This window comes from Panthera uncia, chromosome X (genome assembly GCF_023721935.1).
Source record: "Panthera uncia isolate 11264 chromosome X, Puncia_PCG_1.0, whole genome shotgun sequence".
Taxonomy (NCBI): domain Eukaryota; kingdom Metazoa; phylum Chordata; class Mammalia; order Carnivora; family Felidae; genus Panthera; species Panthera uncia.
The window spans coordinates 15,129,294-15,154,414 of record NC_064817.1 but is presented as its reverse complement, the minus strand read 5'-3'; the positions used below and the strand labels follow the sequence as shown (position 1 = coordinate 15,154,414).

At 42.9% G+C, this 25,121-nt stretch overlaps 1 protein-coding gene across 1 annotated transcript in view; it reads left to right on the top strand.

Annotated features, from left to right (window-relative positions):
* MAP7D2 (MAP7 domain containing 2) overlaps positions 1 to 25,121 on the top strand; it is a 113,292-nt gene that overhangs the window by 74,877 nt on the left and 13,294 nt on the right. Inside the window, exons 9-11 of the mRNA XM_049643566.1 lie at positions 1,046 to 1,173; positions 16,307 to 16,575; positions 17,176 to 17,308. Of these exons, the coding sequence (XP_049499523.1) occupies positions 1,046 to 1,173; positions 16,307 to 16,575; positions 17,176 to 17,308 (530 nt within the window). The remainder of the gene's footprint in view (positions 1 to 1,045; positions 1,174 to 16,306; positions 16,576 to 17,175; positions 17,309 to 25,121) is intronic.

The following is a 25,121-nucleotide window of genomic DNA, read 5'->3' as shown; positions in this document are numbered from 1 at the left end:
TGTAATTTAGCTGTTGTAAAACTGCAATAAACCTAGGGGTGCATATATCTTTTTTTTTTAAGTTTATTTATTTTGAGACAGGATGAGTGTTTGCAAGTGGGGGAAGGGCAGGGAGGGAGAGAGAGCAGGAGAAAGAGAGAAAGAGAATCTCAAGCAGGCTCTGCACTGAAAGCACGGACCCCAACGTAGGGCTCAAGCTCACGAACTGCAAGATGTGACCTGAGCCAAAGTTGGACACTTAAATGACTGAGCCACCCAGGCACCCCTGGTACATATATATATTTTTTGAGTTAGTGTTTTCGTATTCTTTAGGTAAATACTCATTAGAGGAATTACTGGATTTTTAATTTTTTGAGGAACCTCCATACTGTTTTCCATAGTGGCTGCACCAGTTTGCATTCCTGCCAACAGCACATGAGGATTCCTTTTTCTCCACATCCTTGCGAACACCTGTTGTTTCTTTTGTTTTTGATTTTAGCCATTCTGATGGGTATGAGGTGATAGCTCATGACGGTTTTGATTTGCATTTTCCTGATGATGAGTGATCGAGTTTCTTTTTTTTTTTTTTGGTTTATTTCTTTATTTTGAGGTGGGGGAGGGGCAGAGAGAGAGGGAAAGAGAATCTTAAGCTGTCAGTGCAGAGCCCGACTTAGGGCTCTATCCCACGGACTGTGAGATCATGACCTGAGCCGAGCTGAAGACTCGGATGCTTAGCTGACTGAGCCATGCAGCCTCCCCAAGTAATCCAGTTTCTATATGTCCAGAATCATCGCATGGTTATGTTGTCAGCTTTTTGCAAGAGAAGAAAGAATAGAAAGTCTTTGCATTTTGGGGCAGAAGTGGTTTTTTTTTTTTTATTGGATGACCTCACTATGATGATCTCATGGTGCTTCCCTGCAGATATGCCCATTGTGGGAAGCACTGTAGCTTCATATAGATCTTTCTGAAAGAAAGCTATGCATCACTTTTATCTGAGGTGTTTATAGAAATTGTAGAAGTATTGCCAGTTATGGGCCATGGCTGACCTATTCTGTGTGCCCTTCAGACAGAGAAGATGAAGAGAGGCCCTCGAACAACAGCTTCTGTTCCCAGCGTGGGCCTCGGGTCTCCTCTGAGAAGATGTGAGTTTCCAGGAAGCATTTCTAAGCGGTCATCCTCTCCAGTGACATCCAAGTAAGCATCTTTCTGCTTTGCCACAGTCAGACCATTAAGGCAGTTTGGTGGGGCTCTGTACGGTGCAGCATGTGCTTCCTGCTGCCACGTGAGTCGTGGCCAGTCCAAGAGGCAAGCAGGAGGAATGCTGGACCTTGAGTTATATCATTTACTGTCTGTGTATCTTTGGGATAAATGATGGGCTCTTCAGGGCTTTGTTGCCTGCTAAGTACAAGATTCTGATTTACTGAGATGAATCATTCAGAATTTTCTCCTTTGGTCCATCAGTTCCATTCTGCTTTTCTGACACTCTCTTACACCTGCATCTAGAGTGATTACATTGTGCTTGGGTGCTCAACTTCATGTGTTTGTACACTCACTCTCTTCCTTCCCTCATCTGTGTCTTCAACAGAGAGGCAATAATAACTTGTCAGCCACCATCAGCAGTATGTTGTTTGTTGTTTTTTTTTAAATGAAGCCATTATGTATTTTTTTTGTTAAGAATTAGATGAGCTCACCAATGAAACTGTGTAACTGAAAAACAAATTCACACTGTAACCACTCTCTTAAGTCATTAAAATACTTTTCTTACAGTAACCAACAAGAATGACTCAGGAAATAACTCAGTCCAGTAGAATGGAAACATCTTCAGTTGTACTTACTGAGAAAGAAAGAGAACTATGATTTTAATTTTAATTTGGGAAAATGGGAAACGCTTTATATAGAGAGAATCATGTGACACTTGTTTAGTACATCAATTTTTTTCAAAGAACATAGGATAAAACAAATTTAATGAATGTTTGGGAATTTGTTTAAAATATTTCAGAGTTACATCAGTTCGTATTTCTAATTTGTTGCTTTCTAACAGAGACTCTTTCTCTATTATTATTATTTTGTTCAGAGAACACTATGGTTTTTATAGACTGTTATTGATATATCTTTCTTCTATAATTAAAATCCTTACATAAGGTATTGCTGAGTTAATAGTATCAAGTTTTTGTTTTGTTTTAAGTCCATTGCATTCTTTCTGTGCTCCTATTGCCTGTTTTTGGTTGTGATATTACTCTCTTGCAAACCCCATTCACATGTCACTACTCCGGTGTTAGTGTGGGACATTAACAGAGAGAAAAGCCTGTTCGTATGGGGGTTTTTCCAGATTACACCCCTGTCTTTCCTGGATATTGAATCGTGGTCCCTGCATGGAGAGTAGCTGGCAAGTTTCATCATCATCATCATTGTAAATTTCACTAAAGTAAACTAAGGGGATTGTTGCCCTCTGTAGAGATGAGAATTCAGTTTTTGGAAGCAAGTTACCAGTGGGCTCTGTGCTCTCTTTGATGTTGAAAATCTTGATTGTGTGTTTCAGGAACTATTTTATATTTTTTAATTGAGATATAATTGATAGATAACATTATATTTGTTCAGGTGGACGAAATAATGATTTGATACTTGTATACATTATGAAGTGATGACCATAAGTCTAGTTATCATCCATCACCATACATAAATATAAATGTTTTTTCTTTTTTTTTTGCGAGGGCTTTTAAGATTTATTCTCTTAGCAACTCTCAAATATGCACTATTTGAATATACAGTATTAACTGTAGTCACCCTCCTGTACATTGCGTTCCCATGGCTTAGTGATTTTATAACTGGTAGTTAGTGCCTTTTGACCCCCTTCACCTATTTCATCCACTCCCCCACCCTCCTCTCCCCTCTGGCAACCACCAGTCTGTTTTCTGGATCTGTGAGCTTGGTTTTGTTTGGTTTGGTTATTTTTTAGATTCCACATGCAAGTGAGATAGTACAGTGTTTGTCTGATTTATTTCACTTAGCATAATAACCTCAAGGTCTATCCATGTTGTTGCAAATGGAAAGATTCCATTTTTTTAATGGCTGAATAGTATTCTGTTATATATGCGTGTGTGTGTGTGTGTATGGAACTATTTTATATTTTAGAGGACATATCATCTGAATTTTATGAAAAGCTCACTTTGACCAAAGAGACTTAAAATCCCAGACTTTTGGGGCGCCTGGGTGGCGCAGTCGGTTAAGCGTCCGACTTCAGCCAGGTCACGATCTCGCGGTCCGTGAGTTCAAGCCCCGCGTCAGGCTCTGGGCTGATGGCTCGGAGCCTGGAGCCTGTTTCCGATTCTGTGTCTCCCTCTCTCTCTGCCCCTCCCCCGTTCATGCTCTGTCTCTCTCTGTCCCAAAAATAAATTTAAAAAGTTGAAAAAAAAAATTTAAAATCCCAGACTTTTTTTAAATGCAGTTCAATTTAAAGAAATGTTAAAAACTTCCCCTCTATGTAGAACAGCAATGGGTACCTAGTCGGTGCTTTATAAATATCTGTGGAATGAATGAATGCAAGTCCCTGTGCCATATGTTTTGGAGAACCTCCAAATAAGTGAGAAAAGTCTCCACTAGAACAGGCTGCAAGTGAGGTGGGGGAGAGTTGGGGGTGCAGGTGAGGACACTTGCAGGCCTAGTCTGGACAGAGACTTGTCCAACTTAAACTGCTCATCCCTCAGAACTCAGCTCGGCTGTCATCCTTTCCAGAACCAGCCAAAGCTGAATTTACCCCTTTCTCCGTGCTCACAGAGCCTCATGTACATACCCCTATTATTCCTTCCTTCCTTCATCATATACCTACAGAGTGTGTCCTCTCTGTCCAGTGTTCTCAGCCCTTGTGAAGCTTACCTAACAGTGAAAGGCAAATACATCAGGTGGTGAGAAGTTCCACGAAGAAAAATAAAACCAGGTCAGATGATAGAGTGGTAGAGGGGAGTAGTAGCTGGCTGGATATGGTGGTCAGGGAAGACTTCTCTGAGAAGGTGACATTTGAACAGAGCCCTGCATGAAGTAAGGGAGCAGGCCTTCTTGCACTGTATCATCTCCTGCTAGACTGCCACGAGGGTGAGGCCCAATGGGATTTATTGTTGCAGTGTAGGTGCTCAGGATGTGTCCGTGCGATGGAAGCTAGAAGGGCACTAGAGTCTGGAGGGTGAGAGCAGATTGGCTGGTGGGTATGGGTGTTGCTAGGACTGTTCTTGCCCAAGGACTCAGGCCCTTTCTCTCCCCTTTTCTTCTGGGCCAATCATGAGTTTTTTTCTCTCACTAATCATTCCCTTAAACGTTCTCCTCTCTGGGCTATGTATTTCATCTGGGGAACTTATAAAGGATGAGGGATACCTGCTTCTATACTGTATTGCAGCATATTCCTGCTGCTTCAGCAAAGAAGAAGTAATAGAATGACCTTGTTTTCCAGAGCCCTGTACATGTCATCTCTAGTTAGTGCAAGCAGGAAAAATAGTAAACTTTAACACAGCTGGACTTCTTGTGTACTGTCAAAACTACCTGAATCATTAGCTCCTTAAGAAGTTCCCTGGGGTGGGAATGCAAGCTGGTGCAGCCACTCTGGAAAAAAGTATGGATGTTCCTCAAAAAATTAAAAAAAGAACTACCCTACGACCCAGCAATTGCACTACTAGGTATTTATCCAAGGGATACAGGAATGCTGTCTTAAAGGGGCACATGCACCACAATGTTTATAGCAGCACTTTCTTTTTTTTTTTTAATTAATTAATTTATTTTTTTAATATATGAAATTTACTGTCAAATTGGTTTCCATACAACACCCAGTGCTCATCCCAAAAGGTGCCCTCCTCAATACCCATCACCCACCCTGCCCTCCCTCCCACCCCCCATCAACCCTCAGTTTGTTCTCAGTTTTTAACAGTCTCTTATGCTTTGGCTCTCTCCCACTCTAACCTCTTTTTTTTTTTTTCCTTCCCCTCCCCCATGGGTTTCTGTTAAGTTTCTCAGGATCCACATGAGAGTGAAACCATATGGTATCTGTCTTTCTCTGTATGGCTTATTTCACTTAGCATCACACTCTCCAGTTCCATCCACGTTGCTACAAAGGGCCATATTTCATTCTTTCTCATTGCCCTGTAGTACTCCATTGTGTATATAAACCACAATTTCTTTATCCATTCATCAGTTGATGGACATTTCGGCTCTTTCCATAATTTGGCTATTGTTGAGAGTGCTGCTATAAACATTGGGGTACAAGTGCCCCCTATGCATCAGTACTCCTGTATCCCTTGGGTAAATTCCTAGCAGTGCTATTGCTGGGTCATAGGGTAGGTCTATTTTTAATTTTCTGAGGAACTTCCACACTGCTTTCCAGAGCGGCTGCACCAATTTGCATTCCTACCAACAGTGCAAGAGGGTTCCCGTTTCTCCACATCTCTCCAGCATCTATAGTCTCCTGATTTGTTCATTTTGGCCACTCTGACTGGCGTGAGGTGATATCTGAGTGTGGTTTTGATTTGTATTTCCCTGATAAGGAGCGACGTTGAACATCTTTTCATGTGCCTGTTGGCCATCCGGATGTCTTCTTTAGAGAAGTGTCTATTCATGTTTTCTGCCCATTTCTTCACTGGGTTATTTGTTTTTCAGGTGTGGAGTTTGGTGAGCTCTTTATAGATTTTGGATACTAGCCCTTTGTCCGATATGTCATTTGCAAATATCTTTTCCCATTCCGTTGGTTGCCTTTTAGTTTTGTTGGTTGTTTCCTTTGCTGTGCAGAAGCTTTTTATCTTCATAAGGTCCCAGTAATTCACTTTTGCTTTTAATTCCCTTGCCTTTGGGGATGTGCCGAGTAAGAGATTGCTACGGCTGAGGTCAGAGAGGTCTTTTCCTGCTTTCTCTTCTAAGGTTTTGATAGTTTCCTGTCTCACATTCAGGTCCTTTATCCATTTTGAGTTTATTTTTGTGAATGGTGTGAGAAAGTGGTCTAGTTTCAACCTTCTGCATGTTGCTGTCCAGTTCTCCCAGCACCATTTGTTAAAGAGACTGTCTTTTTTCCATTGGATGTTCTTTCCTGCTTTGTCAAAGATGAGTTGGCCATACGTTTATGGGTCTAGTTCTGGGGTTTCTATTCTATTCCATTGGTCTATGTGTCTGTTTTTATGCCAATACCATGCTGTCTTGATGATGACAGCTTTGTAGTAGAGGCTAAAGTCTGGGATTGTGATGCCTCCTGCTTTGGTCGTCTTCTTCAAAATTACTTCGGCTATTCGGGACCTTTTGTGGTTCCATATGAATTTTAGGATTGCTTGTTCTAGTTTCGAGAAGAATGCTGGTGCAATTTTGATTGGGATTGCATTGAATGTGTAGATAGCTTTGGGTAGTATTGACATTTTGACAATATTTATTCTTCCAATCCATGAGCAGGGAATGTCTTTCCATTTCTTTATATCTTCTTCAATTACCTTCATAAGCTTTCTATAGTTTTCAGCATACAGATCTTTTACATCTTTGGTTAGATTTATTCCTAGGTATTTTATGCTTCTTGGTGCAATTGTGAATGGGATCAGTTTCTTTATTTGTCTTTCTGTTGCTTCATTGTTAGTGTATAAGAATGCAACTGATTTCTGTACGTTGATTTTGTATCCTGCAACTTTGCTGAATTCATGTATCAGTTCTAGCAGACTCTTGGTGGAGTCTATCGGATTTTCCATGTATAATATCATGTCATCTGCAAAAAGCGAAAGCTTGACTTCATCTTTGCCAATTTTGATGCCTTTGATTTCCTTTTGTTGTCTGATTGCTGATGCTAGAACTTCCAGCACTATGTTAAACAACAGCGGTGAGAGTGGGCATCCCTGTCGTGTTCCTGATCTCAGGGAAAAAGCTCTCAGTTTTTCCCCGTTGAGGATGATGTTAGCTGTGGGCTTTTCATAAATGGCTTTTATGATGTTTAAGTATGTTCCTTCTATCCCGACTTTCTCAAGGGTTTTTATTAAGAAAGGGTGCTGGATTTTGTCAAAGGCCTTTTCTGCATCGATTGACAGGATCATATGGTTCTTCTCTTTTTTTTTGTTAATGTGATGTATCACGTTGATTGATTTGCGAATGTTGAACCAGCCCTGTATCCCAGGAATGAATCCCACTTGATCATGGTGAAGAATTCTTTTTATATGCTGTTGAATTCGATTTGCTAGTATCTTATTGAGAATTTTTGCATCCATATTCATCAGGGATATTGGCCTGTAGTTCTCTTTTTTTACTGGGTCTCTGTCTGGTTTAGGAATCAAAGTAATACTGGCTTCATAGAATGAGTCTGGAAGTTTTCCTTCCCTTTCTATTTCTTGGAATAGCTTGAGAAGGATAGGTATTATCTCTGCTTTAAACGTCTGGTAGAACTCCCCTGGGAAGCCATCTGGTCCTGGACTCTTATTTGTTGGGAGATTTTTGATAACCGATTCAATTTCTTCGCTGGTTATGGGTCTGTTCAAGCTTTCTATTTCCTCCTGATTGAGTTTTGGAAGAGTGTGGGTGTTTAGGAATTTGTCCATTTCTTCCAGGTTGTCCAATTTGTTGGCATATAATTGTTTGTATCTCTGAGGGATTGGTTGTAATCATTCCATTTTCATTCATGATTTTATCTATTTGGGTCCTCTCCCTTTTCTTTTTGAGAAGCCTGGCTAGAGGTTTGTCAATTTTGTTTATTTTTTCAAAAAACCAACTCTTGGTTTCGTTGATCTGCTCTACCGTTTTTTTAGATTCTATATTGTTTATTTCTGCTCTGATCTTTATTATTTCTCTTCTTCTGCTGGGTTTAGGCTGCCTTTGCTGTTCTGCTTCTATTTCCTTTAGGTGTGCTGTTAGATTTTGTATTTGGGATTTTTCTTGTTTCTTGAGATAGGCCTGGATGGCAATGTATTTTCCTCTCAGGACTGCCTTCGCTGCATCCCAAAGCACTTGGATTGTTGTATTTTCATTTTCGTTTGTTTCCATATATTTTTTAATTTCTTCTCTAATTGCCTGGTTGACCCACTCATTCGTTAGTAGGGTGTTCTTTAACCTCCATGCTTTTGGAGGTTTTCCAGACTTTTTCCTGTGGTTGATTTCAAGCTTCATAGCATTGTGGTCTGAAAGTATGCATGGTATAATTTCAATTCTTGTAAACTTATGAAGGGCTGTTTTGTGACCCAGTATATGATCTATCTTGGAGAATGTTCCATGTGCACTCGAGAAGAAAGTATATTCTGTTGCTTTGGGATGCAGAGTTCTAAATATATCTGTCAAGTCCATCTGATCCAATGTATCATTCAGGGCCCTTGTTTCTTTATTGACCGTGTGTCTAGATGATCTATCCATTTCTGTAAGTGGGGTGTTAAAGTCCCCTGCAATGACCACATTCTTATCAATAAGGTTGCTTATGTTTATGAGTAATTGTTTTATATATTTGGGGGCTCGGGTATTTGGCGCATAGACGTTTATAATTGTTAGCTCTTCCTGATGGATAGACCCTGTAATTATTATATAATGCCCCTCTTCATCTCTTGTTACAGCCTTTAATTTAAAGTCTAGTTTGTCTGATATAAGTATGGCTACTCCAGCTTTCTTTTGGCTTCCAGTAGCATGATAAATAGTTCTCCATCCCCTCACTCTCAATCTAAAGGTGTCCTCAGATCTAAAATGAGTCTCTTGTAGACAGCAAATAGATGGGTCTTGTTTTTTTATCCATTCTGATACCCTATGTCTTTTGGTTGGCGCATTTAATCCATTTACATTCAGTGTTATTATAGAAAGATACGGGTTTAGAGTCATTGTGATGTCTGTATGTTTTATGCTTGTAGTGATGTCTCTGGTACTTTGTCTCACAGGATCCCCCTTAGGATCTCTTGTAGGGCTGGTTTCGTGGTGACAAATTCCTTCAGTTTTTGTTTGTTTGGGAAGACCTTTATCTCTCCTTCTATTCTAAATGACAGACTTGCTGGATAAAGGATTCTCGGCTGCGTATTTTTTCTGTTTAGCACACTGAAGATCTCGTGCCAAGCCTTTCTGGCCTGCCAAGTTTCAAAAGAGAGATCAGTCACGAGTCTTATAGGTCTCCCTTTATATGTGAGGGCACGTTTATCCCTTGCTGCTTTCAGAATTTTCTCTTTATCCTTGTATTTTGCCAGTTTCACTATGATATGTCGTGCAGAAGATCGATTCAAGTTACCTCTGAAGGGAGTTCTCTGTGCCTCTTGGATTTCAATGCCTTTTTCCTTCCCCAGTTCAGGGAAGTTCTCGGCTATAATTTCTTCAAGTACCCCTTCAGCACCTTTCCCTCTCTCTTCCTCCTCTGGGATACCAATTATGCGTATATTATTTCTTTTTAGTGTATCACTTAGTTCTCTAATTTTCCCCTCATACTCCTGGATTTTTTTATCTCTCTTTCTCTCAGCTTCCTCTTTTTCCATAACTTTATCTTCTAGTTCACCTATTCTCTCTTCTGCCTCTTCAATCCGAGCCGTTGTCGTTTCCATTTTGTTTTGCATTTCGTTTAAAGTGGTTTTCAGTTCCACGTGACTGTTCCTTAGTCCCTTGATCTCTGTGGCAAGAGATTCTCTGCTGTCCTGTATACTGTTTTCAAGCCCAGCGATTAATTTTATGACTATTATTCTAAATTCACTTTCTGTTATATTATTTAAATCCTTTTTGATCAGTTCATTAGCTGTTGTTATTTCCTGGAGATTCTTCTGAGGGGAATTCTTCCGTTTGGTCATTTTGGATAGTCCCAGGAGTGGTGAGGACCTGCAGGGCACTTCCCCTGTGCTGTGGTGTATAACTGGAGTTGGTGGGCGGGGCCGCAGTCCAACCTGATGTCTGCCCCCAGCCCACCGCTGGGGCCACAGTCAGACTGGTGTGTGCCTTCTCTTCCCCTCTCCTAGGGGCGGGATTCACTGTGGGGTGGCATGGCCCGTCTGGGCTACTTGCACCCTGCCAGGCTTGTGGTGCTGGGGATCTGGCGTATTAGCTGGGGTGGGTAGGCAAGGTGCACGGGGGGTGGAGGGGCAGGCTTAGCTCGCTTCTGCTTAGGTGATCCACTTCAGGAGGGGCCCTGTGGCAGCGGGAGGGAGTCAGATCCGCTGCCGGAGGTTTGGCTCCGCAGAAGCACAGAGTTGGGTGTTTGCGAGGAGCGAGCAAGTTCCCTGGCAGGAACCGGTTCCCTTTGGGATTTTGGCTGGGGGATGGGCGGGGGAGATGGCGCTGGCGCCTTTGTTCCCCGCCAAGCTGAGCTCTGCCGTCCGGGGGCTCAGCAGCTCTCCCTCCCTTTGTCCTCCAGCCTTCCCGCTTTCTGAGCAGAGCTGTTAACTTATGACCTCCCAGACGCTAAGTCGCGCTTGCTGTCGGAACACAGTCCGTCCGGCCCCTCCGCTTTTGCCAGCCAGACTCGGGGGCTCCGCTTGGCCGGCGAGCCGCCCCTCCGCCCCGGCTCCCTCCCGCCAGTCCGTGGAGCGCGCACCGCCTCGCCGCCCTTCCTACCCTCTTCCGTGGGCCTCGCCGCCCTTCCTACCCTCTTCCGTGGGCCTCTCTTCCGTGGGCCTCGCCGCCCTTCCTACCCTCTTCCGTGGGCCTCTCGTCTGCGCTTGGCTCCGGAGACTCCGTTCTGCTAATCCTCTGGCGGTTTTCTGGGTTATTTAGGCAGGTGTAGGTGGAATCTAAGTGATCAGCAGGACGCGCGGTGAGCCCAGCGTCCTCCTACGCCGCCATCTTCCCTCCCCTCCCCTCCCCAGCAGCACTTTCAACAATAGCCAAATTATAGAAAAAGCCTAAATGTCCATTGATGGATGAATGGATAAAGAAGATGTGGTGTGTATATTCCCCCCCTAGGAGAGGGGAAGAGAAGGCACACACCAGTCCGACTGTGGCCCCAGCGGTGGGCTGGGGGCAGACATCAGGTTGGACTGCGGCCCCGCCCACCAACTCCAGTTATATATATATATATATATATATATATATATATATATATATATATATATATATAATGGAGTATTTCTCAGCAATCAAAAAGAATGAAATCTTGCCATTTGCAACTACGTGGATGGAACTGGAGGGTATTATGCTAAGTGAAATTAGTCAGAGAAAGACAAAAATCATATGACTTCACTCATATGAGACTTTAAGAGACAAAACAGATGAACATAAGGGAAGGGAAACAAAAATAATATAAAAACAGGGAGGGGGACACAACAGAAGAGACTCATAAATATGTCTCCATAGCAAACTGAGGGTTGCTAGAGGGGTCATGGGAGGGGGGATTGGATAAATGGGTAAGGGGCACTAAGGAATCTACTCCTGAAATCATTGTTGCACTATATGCTAACTAACTTGGATGTCAATTTAAAAAAATAAGAAATAAAACAAGTTAATTTAAAAAAAAAGGAAGTTCCCTGGGGACAGGAGTTTGCTCCAGTACCTCTAAATCAGAATTACCAAGTTGAGAGGTCTAAGGAGAAGCAAAAATTTCTTGGTTTTTAAGACGCTCAAGGAGATAATTTCTCCCCAGGTGAAAATTAATGGCTGAACCACACTGGGTATGGACTAGGTCTGAGAAATGTGGGAAGTCAGGTAGACTGTAAATAAGTTCTTGAAAATCCAGCCAGACTCCACAACAGTGGAAAAGAATGGATCCTAGTTGCCCACAACCAATGGATAGATCTCAGGAACATAGTGTTGAGCAGCAAAAGGAATTGTAGAAGAATGTCAGCAGTATGACATTTATATTGAGGTCCCACATGTGCAAAACTAGCCAGCTTGTTTTCATGGATATAAATGTGCTAAAATGATTTTTAGAAAAAGTAAGAAAATGGCAGATATAAAATGCAAAGTAATGATGGCCTCTGAGTGGGGTGTGAGGGAGGGGGTCAAGAAAGGGCACACGGGAAATTCTAGCATATTTACAGTGTCATTCTTTGGAACTAGTTGTTAGGTGTATGGGTATTTGTTATCTCATTCTTCATACCTTCAGATTTTATAAATATTTTTTGTACGCTCGATATTGAAAAAGAAATGCTTGATTCTTAAAATGATGTCACACACAAAATAAATCCCAGTCCGAGTGGCATTTTCAACCTTCCTTCTCTCTGTGCAGACCAAGTGTGTGTGATCTTTAAAGAATACTGGAAGCAATGTGGCTTTGAATGGTGGTTTAGTTAGTTCCTTTGAACCCCCATCCAGAAACTCAGACAGGTCATGTGATAAATGCCTCTGACAGGACATTGTTCTACTCCAGGATCTCAGATAAATTAAGCCACTGTTCCGTGGCTGTGCATATTAATGGCATTGCTCTTTTAAGCGCTCAAGTTTATTTCCATTGTTTGCATTGTTGGGTACTTGTATGGGTTTTAGAAAACTAGCTTCAGCAACACTCTCAAAGATGTGGATGGAGCATAGCTTCCTTCTTGTAACCTAGAGAGAGGAAATCAAGTGTGGCCAAGTGCGTTCACCCAGCCCGTCCCTGCCTCTGAGTGTTGGCACCGCCTGTACTCACAAATTCTTCAGTGTGAAATGTTCTCTAATGGTTTCAGGTTGTTAGAAATATGTTCTGAGTCACCTTGGTCATTACACTGAGGAATGTTTCAGTTATCTATTGCTGATGTAGCAACCCAACCCCCGAAATTTAGTAGCATAAAACAACCATTTGTTATTAATTCTCATAGCTCTGTGACTTGGGCTTACCAGAGGGTCTCTCTTGGGGTCTTTTGTGTGTTTTTTCTGTAGGTTGACTTGGCTTCACCTGGTGGTTTTCACCTGTGGTCTTCCATCATAGATTCATTGTCACCTGGGGCTGCAGTTACCTAGGGCTTGACTGAGCTGGAGGTCTGAGATAGCCCATTCACCTGACTGGCAGTTGATGCTGGCTATTGGCTAGAGCTCAGTGGGGGCTGACAACCAGAAAAGAGTGCCTACACATAGCCTCTCTGTATGACTTAGGCATCTCACAGCATGCAGCTGAGTTCCAAGAGGGAGGGAGTGTTCCCAAGAGTGAGTGTCTCCCAAGGACAGGAAGTGAAAGCTGTCAGGCCATTTAAGTACTGGGCCCTGAATTGGCACAGCATTCCTTCTCTGCTCTGTTTTATTGGTCACAGCACTCAGGCCAACCTAGAATCAGTGGGATGGGGGAAGAAACTCCAAAGATCATGTTGAGTTGGGAGAGATATTTTTGTGACCGTCTTGAGAAAATACAGTCTGCCAAAGATAATCACTTTGAGATCTCATGCCTGAGATCAATTTTGTATCAGGAACCTAGGTTAACTTCACTTTATCATGGATTTTGAGAAACAAAGTAGATTCTGTGTGTCCACATGAGTGAAAAATTAAGACCAGGTTGTCGGCATGGCCCCAAATAAGTACCTCCCACTCAGAATCATGGGCTCATGGAAGATTCCTATTCCTTCAATGGTTGAAGATGTTTAATCAGTCATTACTGGGCATCATTGTATACATCTGCATACATGGCGTGGTTACTCCTGCCTACAGATGAGTGTCTACTGTGGATCAGGGCTCCTGCCTTGACAGTTTACCAGTTGTTTTTGCCACCACCATTGTTCTCAAATAAGTTTTTACATTCTTATCTGCAAATTTTCTTGAAAAGGATAATCACAAATGTTAACTTATGCTCCTTCCTCATAGCCATACTTATACATTTACCCAGTCTATAATCCTGTACTTTTTCAGTTTTACTAGAGGATAATTTGAGTTTAGATCAATTTTTAAAAGCTTATTTATTTTTTATTTTAAAAAATGTGTTGTTGTTTTTTTTTTATTTTGAGAGAAAGCAAGCAGGAGAAGGGCAGAGAAAGAGGGAGAGGGAATCCCAATCAGGCTCTGTGCTGCCAGTGCAGAGCCCGGTGCAGGGCTCAAAACTTATGAACTGTAAAATCATGACCTGAACCCAAACCAAGAGTCAGATGCTCAACTGACTGAGCCACCCAGGTGCCCCACCTTTTTATTTTTAAATCCTCTCAGCCCTACAGAAGAATTACAAGACTAGAACAGAGAATTCCTGTATGTTTTTAATCCTATTAATGTTTAGCCATATTTGCTTTATCATTCCCATCCCCCAACTCACTCACGTTCACTCTCTATAGACACACACACACACACACACACACACACACTGATTTTTTTCCCCCAGAACATTTGAGAGTAAGTTGAAGACATCATGACCCTTTACCCCCAGGAATGAAGAGGTTCTTTTGTGTAACCACAGTACAATTATAAAAATCAGAAAATTTAATTTTGACATGTTATTGTTACTTAATTTATGGTCTATATGCAGCTTTTGCTAGTTGTCCCAGCGAGATCGCTTATAACACTTTTTCCCCAGTCCGGGATCCAACACTGGCTCCCACACTGCATTTAGTTGTTTTGTCTCCTTAGTCTCCTTTAACTTTGAACAGCTCTTCAGCCTTTCTTCTCCATGACCATGACATTTTTATTTTTATTTTTATTTTTTTTAGCAAAATGGGTGATGGGCATTAAGGAGGGCACTTGTTGGAATGAGCACTGGGTATAATATGTAAGTGATGAATCACTGGGTTCTACTCCTGAAACCAATACTACACTGTATGTTAACCAGAATTTAAATTTTAAAAAATTTCAAATCAGGTTCAAGTTGTATTAATCAGGTCAGGTGATCACAATATTGTGTGGCCTTCAGTCTGGCTTTTACTAAGAGAAGATGTTTTCCTGGGCACTCAGAGTTGGCATTTTAGCATGAGAGCATCATTGGAAAACTGGCCTGTATCTTACCTGATCCGCATACCACTTGAGGATTTTTCAGCTCAAGACCAAGTACAGTGTTGATTTAATCATAGTTTTCCCTTACCACCAGGATCTGATCAGGTAACTCTTTAAGCCTGTGGTAATAAATGGGCCTTTAATATTATGTTGAATGGCTGTTTTTCTTGCTGTTTTCATAGATCAAAAACACTTGAATATTGGCAGTTTTATATGGTTCAATCTGCTACAGGATCAAGAATGACAATTTATAATTTATATACAGATTACTGTATGTTCTTCCTAAAGGAACTCTGCAAATGCTACCTCCTTGAGCAAACATCTGGGTAAACGTAGCTTCCAAAGCTCCTTCAACAGACATAAGATAGGCTCCTGCATTTTTTAAAATGTTTTTTTAATGTTTATTTATTTTTGAGAGAGAGAGAGAGACCAAAGCAAGAGGAGGGGAGGGGAAGAGAGAGAGGGAGACACAGAATCTGAAGCAGGCTCCAGGGTCCGAGCTGTGAGCACAGAGCCCAGTGCGGGGCTTGAACTCATGAACCACAAGATCATGACCTGAGCTGAAGTCGGACACTTAACCGACTGAGCCACCCAGGCTTCCCCATAGGCTCCTGCATTTTAACAAAGTGTTATTTCCCTGAGTAACAATAGGCTTGTCCTCAGCGTTCACATCTTTCCAATAACAGGAGAGATTCTTTTAAACCTTGATAACCTCAAAAGAAAGACACCTCCTCTCCCCACCTTTTGTCTGAGTTTGTTCCTCAGCATTTAAAAAGGAACTGGATATCAATCATATTTCAGTAAAGGTGAATTTTTTTTTTATACACTTGATCTTAGCCAAAAGGCCGAGAAGCGATGGGTGAGTTTTTTTTATAAAAAGAACCTGGGGACTTTGAAGACATTATGTTGAGTGAAATAAGCCAAACACAAAAGGATACATATACTATATCATCCCACTTCTGTGAGGTATCTGGAATAGTAAGAGTCCTACGGACAGAAAACAGAAGGGTGGTTACTAGAGGCTGAGGGACGCAGGCATAGGGAGTTAGTGTTTAATGGGTATGCAGTTTTGGGGATGGCTGGTGGTGATAGTTGCATCACTTTGTGAGTGTATTTAATGACACTGAGCTGTACACTTAAAAATGGCTAAGATGGTAAATTTTGTTACATGTTTTTTGCCACAATTAAAAAAAAAAGAGCCAGCTCATCCATTGCCATATGCTGAAGCCAGATCCAACCCTAGTATTCAACTGAAAAGTGGTAGGACAATGCCTCACATTTTATCCTTACATTGTCAGTCAGACTTAAATGAGGTCATGACATGGCATTACCAGCTGGGCTTCCTAAAATCATGTCCCTTCCACCAGGGATACCTTGTAGATTCCATATGTTCCTGTTACAGTGTGTTGGTACTTTGAGGACTTTTGAGTGTGTGCTAAGCCTTCCATTTGTTCTTCTTGAAGGATGAAAGTGTTCAGCTTTTTGGAACCAAGCATCTTATGAACAGAGAGAGGGTTCTCTGGTCAGGCCCAGTAGTCATCGTCTGGGCATGTTTTTGGTTTTCCAGGACAACTTCAAAAGCATATCCACAGTCTCCAAAGAATGTGAAGCCACCATACCCAGGGTCTCCTGTGAAGTACCGCTCTCCCACCTTTCCCAGCCAGGAAACACCCAAGAGGAAAGCAGAGAAAGAGAAGAGCAATAAAGAAAGGGAGGGTGCCCTGGCCCAGCAGGCAGCTGGCCTGCATGGGGAAGAAGCCCCAGAAAAGCACGTGGTGGACAAGCATGTCACGGAGAAGCATTTGGCCACAGGAGGGAAGACCGAGGGCAGTGGAGGTAGGTCCTTCTTGTTGATGCTGCCCGCAGCTTGGCTTTTCCAAGCTAGTTCTCTCTCTGCCCGGATCCACATGGGAATCTCATGTTTGAGGGAAGGAGGGAGGGAAGGAGATGTTTCCCTGGGACAACTTCATGACCTCATGCTCTTTCCTCGGGCTTGCACATTGCCCTTGAGTCCTTCCCCTCGGTCTCCTACGGGTCCCCTGGAGGAGGGACTGACACTGGTCATGGCTTTGGAAGCTCATGGGGGTGTTGAGCTGCATCCAGCTAGCATCTGCACTTCCCACAGAGAAGGTCTTCCTTCAGTCCTTCAAGCTTCTGTGCTAGATGCAGTGAGTTCACTCAGAGTGGCACTGCTGTGGTGGCTCCTGTGGGTTGTGCCAGCCACCATGTCTCTCCTCCTCACCTTTCCACTACCCTCCACTGGGAGATGCATTCAGGGTCATAGCCGGCCCATTGCAACTTGTCAGTGGCTGATTGTGCTTGTCCTGGCAGCATTCCCCATGACCCATTGGGTTGGATTTTTTGTTTCCAAGTGGCAGCTTACTCATGTGAGTGCAATCACTGTTTCATTTCCCATGATCTTTTCCTCCGATGCAGCCTCAGGGAAGCCCACGGCAGGCACCACTGATGCAGGAGAGGCTGCAAAGATCCTGGCTGAAAAGAGACGACAAGCCCGGCTACAGAAAGAGCAGGAGGAGCAGGAACGGCTGGAGAAGGAAGAACAGGACAGGTATGGGGCTGTTCAGAGTTTCATTGCTATCTTCTGTAAAAGGCTGTGGGTAGAAGAGCACCTAGGTGGCTCAGTTGGTTGAGCATCTGACTCTTGATTTCACCTCAGGTCGTGATCCCAGAGTCATGGGCTCGAGCCCTGTGTCGACGCTGAGCATGGAGCCTGCTTGGGATTCTCCCTCTCCCTCTGTCCCTCTCCCCTGCTCATGCACACACACTCTCTCAGGCTCTCTTCCTCTCTCTCAAATAAAAAAAAAAAAAGGCTGTGGTAGAAAGAGCAACTTACCTTTGTTTCTAGAGTTTGGGTATTGACAAAAGATTAACAGAAAATAGGTCTGCGTGGCAGGTATTCAGGAGACTGCTTCTTCTACTAGATGTAATTAACATTGATGGAACTTTGCTCTTTTAAGACTACCTGGAAACTCCTGCCTAGCTCCCGGATCTAAATGTTACCAATGGCTTCCCATTCTCCTCTTGGACTCTAGAACCAGCCAGACCTCATAGAACTATCAAGGGAGTTTGGACTTAGTTCATGAAATGAGGTTCTCCTTCAAGACAGAAGGTTCCAGATGGAGAGATCTTGACTCTGCTTTCCAAATCATGTTTTTTTCCTTTCCTTAAACTATCCTAACTTGCACCCCCAGGTGAGAAGGAGGAGGGTTGGAGCAGAGGCCACTAGATGGGGTGGAAGCTGACATCATTATCCACAAGCAACAAAGTACAGGGACTCCGATCCTGGAGCATGACAGAAGACATCATGGCAGTGGTTCCTAAATTTGGGGGGGGTATCAAAACTGTACAGGGAAGGCAATGGAAACACACAGTCCTAGGCCCCATCCTGTTTCAGTAGCTCACCAAAGTGTGAGAACCACTGCATTGTTAGTACCAGGGCACTTGGTCAGAGTACAGACAGTTCTGCGTTTTCTGATCTTTGTGTTCAGAGAAAAATGCATGTTGGAAGACAAGGTAGATTTTATCATTAAATTGATAAGGAAGCTTTCAGGATAATCACAGAGTACAGTCCAGTGTGATTTAGAGAATTAACTTTACAGGAAGCAAGCCATGCTGCACCACTTCAAGACTGGTACTCAATTCAGAGTGATAAATAATAGAATAGCCTTCATCCTTAAGTGACCTTGGCAAATCTTTTGTGATCTTTAAATACAGGTTTGCTGATTTTTCTTAAGGGTGGGGTCTTAATTTGTCTTTTCTTCAGATTCTGTACTTCTGATGATTTTCCCACCTCCAGCCTTTTGGTCAACAGTGACAGATCTTTCTGTTGAGTGGTGTCTTTGGGCTGGTTTGAGTGGGCCATAAAATGTGTGAAGAGAGGTCACAGGAGGTAAAGATGAATCTCAGGACCTCAAATGACAGGCCTTGGTGATTGCAGGTTCTGAGCAGGAAGTAACGTATTTGTGGCAGTATGCTTAGGAAGATGAAGTTCTTTACTTACCAGCGATCATCCTCTCTTTCTCACATTTCCTGTACAGCCCAGCTCCTGAAAGAACTGATTGTACTTCCTGTCTGTATTTCCTCAATTCATGTTCAGACCTCATGCTCATCATTCCTCCTAATTGCCAGACTCCTAATCCATTTCTATGTTGACTTTGACCTTGTCAAGATTGCCCTTGCTTGTTTGGCCTCTCCTTCTCCATCTCCTCTGTCTGCCCCTTATCCCCTCACTTGTTGCCTGGGCTCCCAGCCCTTGCTCCTTGGCCAGCTTCACCTGACAAGCCCTCCCTGAACAACGGTCCTCCCTCTTGATCAGCCATTTTCCTTGGCTCACATTTCACACAGCAGTTTCATGTTGAGCATCTGGTGTGCTAAACCAACTGTGTCCTCATCTCCCTTCTACCCTCGTTTTCCCTTTGCCTCATTTACCATCTGTTTCTGAAGCTAATTTCATCTTGTTTTGTAAACCTTCAGTACTTCCTGGTACAAGGGAGGCTCTAACACATATACAGTGGTGACCTCTGAATCTGCGCCTATTGCCCAGTGTCTTGCTAGGCCTGTACTGTCCGCTACCATAGCCTCTAGTCCCATGTGGCTAGCAAGATGCAAATTCACTAAAATGAAGTAAAATTCAGTTCTTTGGGTGTACTAGCCAGATTTTAAGTGCTCAATAGGTACATGGCTAGTAGCTACCATATTGGATAACAAATCTCTAGAACATCTCCCTCATCACAGAAAGTTCTCTTGGATAGCAGTGGTCTAGAGAACATCCCAAATGCCTTATGATTTCATTTGAGTATGTCCCATGTGCATCTCAAGTTCATCATTAACGTGTGCAGAGTAGACGTTATTGTTTTTTTCCCATACTTCCTTTTCCTTTCACAAGCTCTGTACTCCCATTTCTCCAGGCACCAGAATCAGAAGTCTCAGCACCAGCTCTCAACTCCTTCCTCCCCTTCCTCCTTGTTTTCAAATGTCAGGTTTTTTGACCTTGTCAGAAGGTCACTTGTCAGGTCTCTCTGGGCTGCCTCTTTGGCATTTCTCTCCTCTCCCTTTCCTTCCAGCCATTCCTCTCCTCTGAGCTCTGGCCCCTGTTGTTTCTCATCTGGACTTTGTCTGTGGCATCCCAGCTGACCTGTCTGCTCAGAGCAGGAGTTTGTCCACTCTCTACACTGGGTCCCCAGTGACTTTTCTCAAATAAGTGTCATTGTCCTGCTCCCATCCTTTAATAAACCAGCATTTCCCTGCCCACATAGGCCATCTAAACCCATCAGGATGATGGTGCCCACCCTTCATGGCCATGACCTGCTACCACGTGTCCCTTTGCCTCCAGCAACCTGGGTACCAGCCTGCAGAGCTCCCTGACATGCCCCGATCGTGTGGTGCCACACCTCTACATCTCTGCTTTTCCTTTGCTCCACGTGGACTCCTGCTTCTTCTCACCAGACACATCTTCCTTTCTCCAGACCTAGGTCAAGCCTTGCTCCCTCTCTGTAGCCTTTCTGGCCTGCACCTGGGAGAGAACTGAACTCACCTACTCTTTACCCTTCCTGAGCCCAGCCATTCAGCTGACTAACATAGCCTTCTCTGTTCATAGGCATGCTTCCCCCTAGTATGCACCTTTAAAAGGCTGGGGTACAGTCTTTGGACCACTGGTACTGCCACTCAGTAAATGTATGAGAAAAGCAGAGAAGGAGAAAGAGGCCCAACTAAGAAGCCATTGCAGGCACGGCTTAAGAGAAGGCAAGGGCTAATGCAGTATGTTGAAGATGGACCTGGAAAAGTGAGTGTGAATTCAAGACAGGTGGTCCAGCTACAGTCTGCAGACTTGCACAAATCAACAGAAACGGGTGCATTCAAAGTCAATGCTAGCATTTGATTCTAAGGACTTAGGAGAATGGTACACCCAATAAAAGATAAATGAAGGACAGAAGGAATTGGTTTTAGAGGACAACAACTATCCATTTGGGGTTTTTTTATTGTTTACTTACTTATTTTGAGAGAGAGAGAGAGTGAGCCCATGCACGCAAGAGCAAGGGAGAGAGAGAATCCCAAGCAGGCTCCATGCTGTCAGCACAGAGCCTGACTCGAGGTTCCATCTCACGAACCATGAGATCATGACCTGAGCTGAAATCAAGAGTCAGATGCTTAACCAGCTTAGCCACCCAGGTACCCCTATCCATTTGATTTTATATAAATCAAGTTTAAAGTGCCCGTGAAATATCCACGTGATGGGAAATGGAGTCAACACCTGGGGCGTAGGTAAAAATAAGAGCAATACCCTTGACCCCAAACTGATTTTCCTCTCTCTTGCCAGATAGGAAGCTTTGCATAGCACCATGTGGGTAGAGAGAAAGGAAAGTACCAGACAGCCTGGGACTGGAGAACAGTGGTGATGGATACAGCAACAGTCGAGGCAGGAAGGGAGAACTAGGGCGACACAGCCTCACACATGCAGGGCTGTGGCAAGGTCTTGCAGGAGGGACATTTAATGCTGTCTGTACCTGCACAATATGCTAAGATTGAGGAAAGGCTGTTGGTCTCAAGGTTAAAAGACGAGCTGAGATTTTAGAGGGAAACCATGGAGAAGGGTGGAGACATGAGCCAGCTTGGAGGTGAGAGGGCAGAGGCTCTGAACATCAGTGGCATGTTAGGAGGCTGTGAGCGGAGGGGGGAGGGGGTGGAGGAGAGTTGTTTGGGATGCTTAAGACCTGAGTGTTTGCCGGCCATGGAAAAGCACATGTTTAAGGGTGAGCTGATGAAAGGAAGAGAGGGGGATAGTGAGAGGAACACAGGTGCTGGAGGCCGTGGGATTCATAGCACAAGTGGTGGCATTTATAGTCTTTCACATCTAAGCAGAGGAAGAAAGGGGAAATTTTCTGACCAGTAGTGCCACAGAGAAGAGAAGATAAGGAAGCCCAGATCAGGTAACCCCAATCTTGTCTGAAAGTGGTTGGTGATGCCATCAACTAAAGAGGATGTTGAAGACTGAGACTGAGAAAAGGTAGAAGTTCAGACTGTTTCCACAAGGATCTGAGAAATGAGGGTAAAAGGTTGGAGTGGCAGCTGAGGCCAGGACCAGCTGGCCAGTCAGCCTTGTGTGGGCCTTACTCTCATGAATGCTGGCAGTCCAGGAGGGGCACAAATGGTCAGGGAGGCCACCCAGGCTTGGAACTGAGCAGCAGAGTGGCTTCCATGCCAGCCCCACAATGCTCAGAAGGAGGTCAGAGGCCTGGGACACTGCGAGAGAAGAGGGAACGGATACAAGTGACCATGCAGCACTCCTCTGGGCAGGTCAGGAGAGAAGGTGCTGAAGGACAGGTTGAGGGCAGATCAAAGAAGGGGAAGTTCAGATGTGGAAGATGAAGTTTTTTGTTTTTGTTTTTTATAATTTAACTTTATTTTTTATTTTTTAAAATTTACATCCAAATTAGTTTATAGTGAAGCAATGATTTCAGGACTAGATTCCTTAATGTCCCTTACCCATTTAGCCCTTTCCCCCTCCCACAACCCCTCCAGCAACCCTCAGTTTGTTCTCCATATTTATGAGTCTCTTTTGTCCCCCTCCCTGTTTTTATATTATTTTTGTTTCCCTTCCCTTATGTTCATCTGTTTTGTCTCTTAAAGTCCTCATATGAGTGAAGTCATATGATTTTTGTCTTTCTCTGACTGACTAATTTCACTTAGCATAATACCCTTCAGTTCCATCCACGTAGTTGCAAATGGCAAGATTTCATTCTTTTTGATTGCCGAGTAATTCTCTGTTGTATATATATACCACATCTTCTTTATCCATTCATCCATTGATGGACATTTGGGCTCTTTCCATACTTAGGCTATTGTGGATAGTGCTGCTATAAACACGGGGGTGCATGTGTCCCTTCGAAACAGCACACCTGTATCCCTTGGATAAATGCCTAGTAGTGCCATTGCTGGGTCATAGGGTAGTTCTATTTTTAGTTTTTTGAGGAACCTCCACACTGTTTTCCCGAGTGGCTGCACCAGCTTGCATTCCCACCAACAATGCAAAAGAGATCCTCTTTCTCCGCATCCTCGCCAACGTCTGTTGTTGCCTGAGTTGTTCATGTTAGCCATTCTGACAGGTGTAAGGTGGTATCTCATTGTGGTTTTGATTTGTATTTCCCTGATGATGAGTAATGTTGAGCATTTTTTCATGTGTCAGTTGGCCGTCTGGATGTCTTCTTTGGAGAAGTGTCTATTCAAGTCTTTTGCCCATTTCTTCACTGGATTATTTGTTTTTTGGGTGTTGAGTTTGAGAAGTTCTTTGTAGATTTTGGATACTAACCCTTTATCTGATATGTCATTTGCAAACATCTTCTCCCATTCTGTCAGTTGCCTTTTAGTTTTGCTGATGGTTTCCTTCGCTGTGCAGAAGCTTTTTATTTTGATGAGGTCCCAGTAGTTCATTTTTGCTTTTGTTTCCCTTGTCTCCAGAGACGTGTTGAGTAAGAAATTGCTGCGGGCGGGCAAGATCAAAGAGGTATTTGCCTGCTTTCTCCTCGAGGATTTTGATGGCTTCCTGTCTTACATTGAGGTCTTTCATCCATTTCGAGTTTATTTTTGTGTATGGTGTAAGAAAGTGGTCCAGGTTCATTCTTCTGCATGTCGCTGTCCAGTTTTCCCAGCACCACTTGCTGAAGAGACTGTCTTTATTCCATTGGCTATTCTTTCCTGCTTTGTCAAAGATTAGTTGCCCATACGTTTGTGGGTCCATTTCTGGGTTCTCTATTCTGTTCCATTGATCTGAGTGTCTGTTCTTATGCCAATACCATACTGTCTTGATGATTACAGCTTTCTAGTATAGCTTGAATTCTGGGATTGTGATGCCTCCTGCTTTGGTTTTCTTCTTCAAGATTGCTTTGGCTATTTGGGGTCTTTTCTGGTTCCATACAAATTTTAGGATTATTTGTGCTAGCTCTGTGAAGAATGCTGGTGTTACTTTGATAGGGATTGCACTGAATATGTAGATTACTTTGGGGAGTATCGACATTTTAACAATATTTGTTCTTCCTATCCAGGAGCATGGAATCTTTTTCCATTTCTTTGTGTCTTCTTCAGTTTCTTTCATAAGCTTTCTATAGTTTTCCGTGTATAGATTTTTCACCTCTTTGGTTAGATTTATTCCTAGGTATTTTATGGGTTTTGGTGCAACTGTAAATGGGATCGATTCCTTGATTTCTCTGTCACTTCATTGTTGGTGTATAGGAATGCAACCGATTTGTGTGCATTGATTTTATATCCTGCAACTTTGCTGAATTCATGAATCAGTTCTAGCAGTTTTTTGGTGGAATCTTTTGTGTTTTCCATACAGAGTATCATGTCATCTGCGAAGAGTGAAAGTTTGACCTCCTCTTGGCCGATTTGGATGCCTTTTATTTCTTTGTGTTGTCTGATTGCAGAGGCTAAGACTTCCAATACTATGTTGAATAACAGTGGCGAGAGTGGCCATCCCTGTCTTGTTCCTGACCTTAGAGGGAAAGCTCTCAGTTTTTCCCCATTGAAGATGGTATTAGCGTTGGGTCGTTTATATATGGCTTTTATGATCTCGAGGTATGATCCTTCTATCCCTACTTTCTTGAGGGTTTTTATCAAGAAAGGATGCTGTATTTTGTCAAATGCTTTCTCTGCATCTATTGAGAGGATCATATGGTTCTTGTCCTTTCTTTTATTGATGTGATGAATCACGTTAATTGTTTTGCGGATATTGAACCTGCCCTGCATCCCAGGTATAAATCCCACTTGGTCGTGGTGGATGATTTTTTTAATGTATTGTTGGATCCAGTTGGCTAATATCTTGTTGAGGATTTTTGCATCCACGTTCATCAGGGAAATTGGTCTATAGTTCTCTTTTTTAGTGTGGTCTCTATCTGGTTTTGGAATCAAGGTAATGCTGACTTCATAGAAAGAATTTGGAAGTTTTCCTTCCATTTCTATTTTTTGGAACAGTTTCAAGAGAATAGGTGTTAACTCTTAAATGTTTGGTAGAATTCCCCTGGAAAGCCATCTGGTCCTGGACTCTTGTTTTTGGCAGATTTTTCATTACTAATTTGATTTCCTTACTGGTTATGGGTCTGTTTAAATTTTTTATTTCTTCCTGTTTCAGTTTTGGTAGTGTATATGTTTCTAGGAATTTGTCCATTTCTTCCAGATTGCCCGTTTTATTGGCATATAATTGCTCATAATATTCTCTCATTATTGTTTTTATTTCTGTTGTGTTGGTTGTGATTTCTCTTTCATTCTTGATTTTACTTATTTGGGTCCTTTCCTTTTTTTCCTTGACCAAACTGGCTAGTGGTTTATCAATTTTGTTAATTCTTTCAAAGAACCAGCTTCTGGTTTCA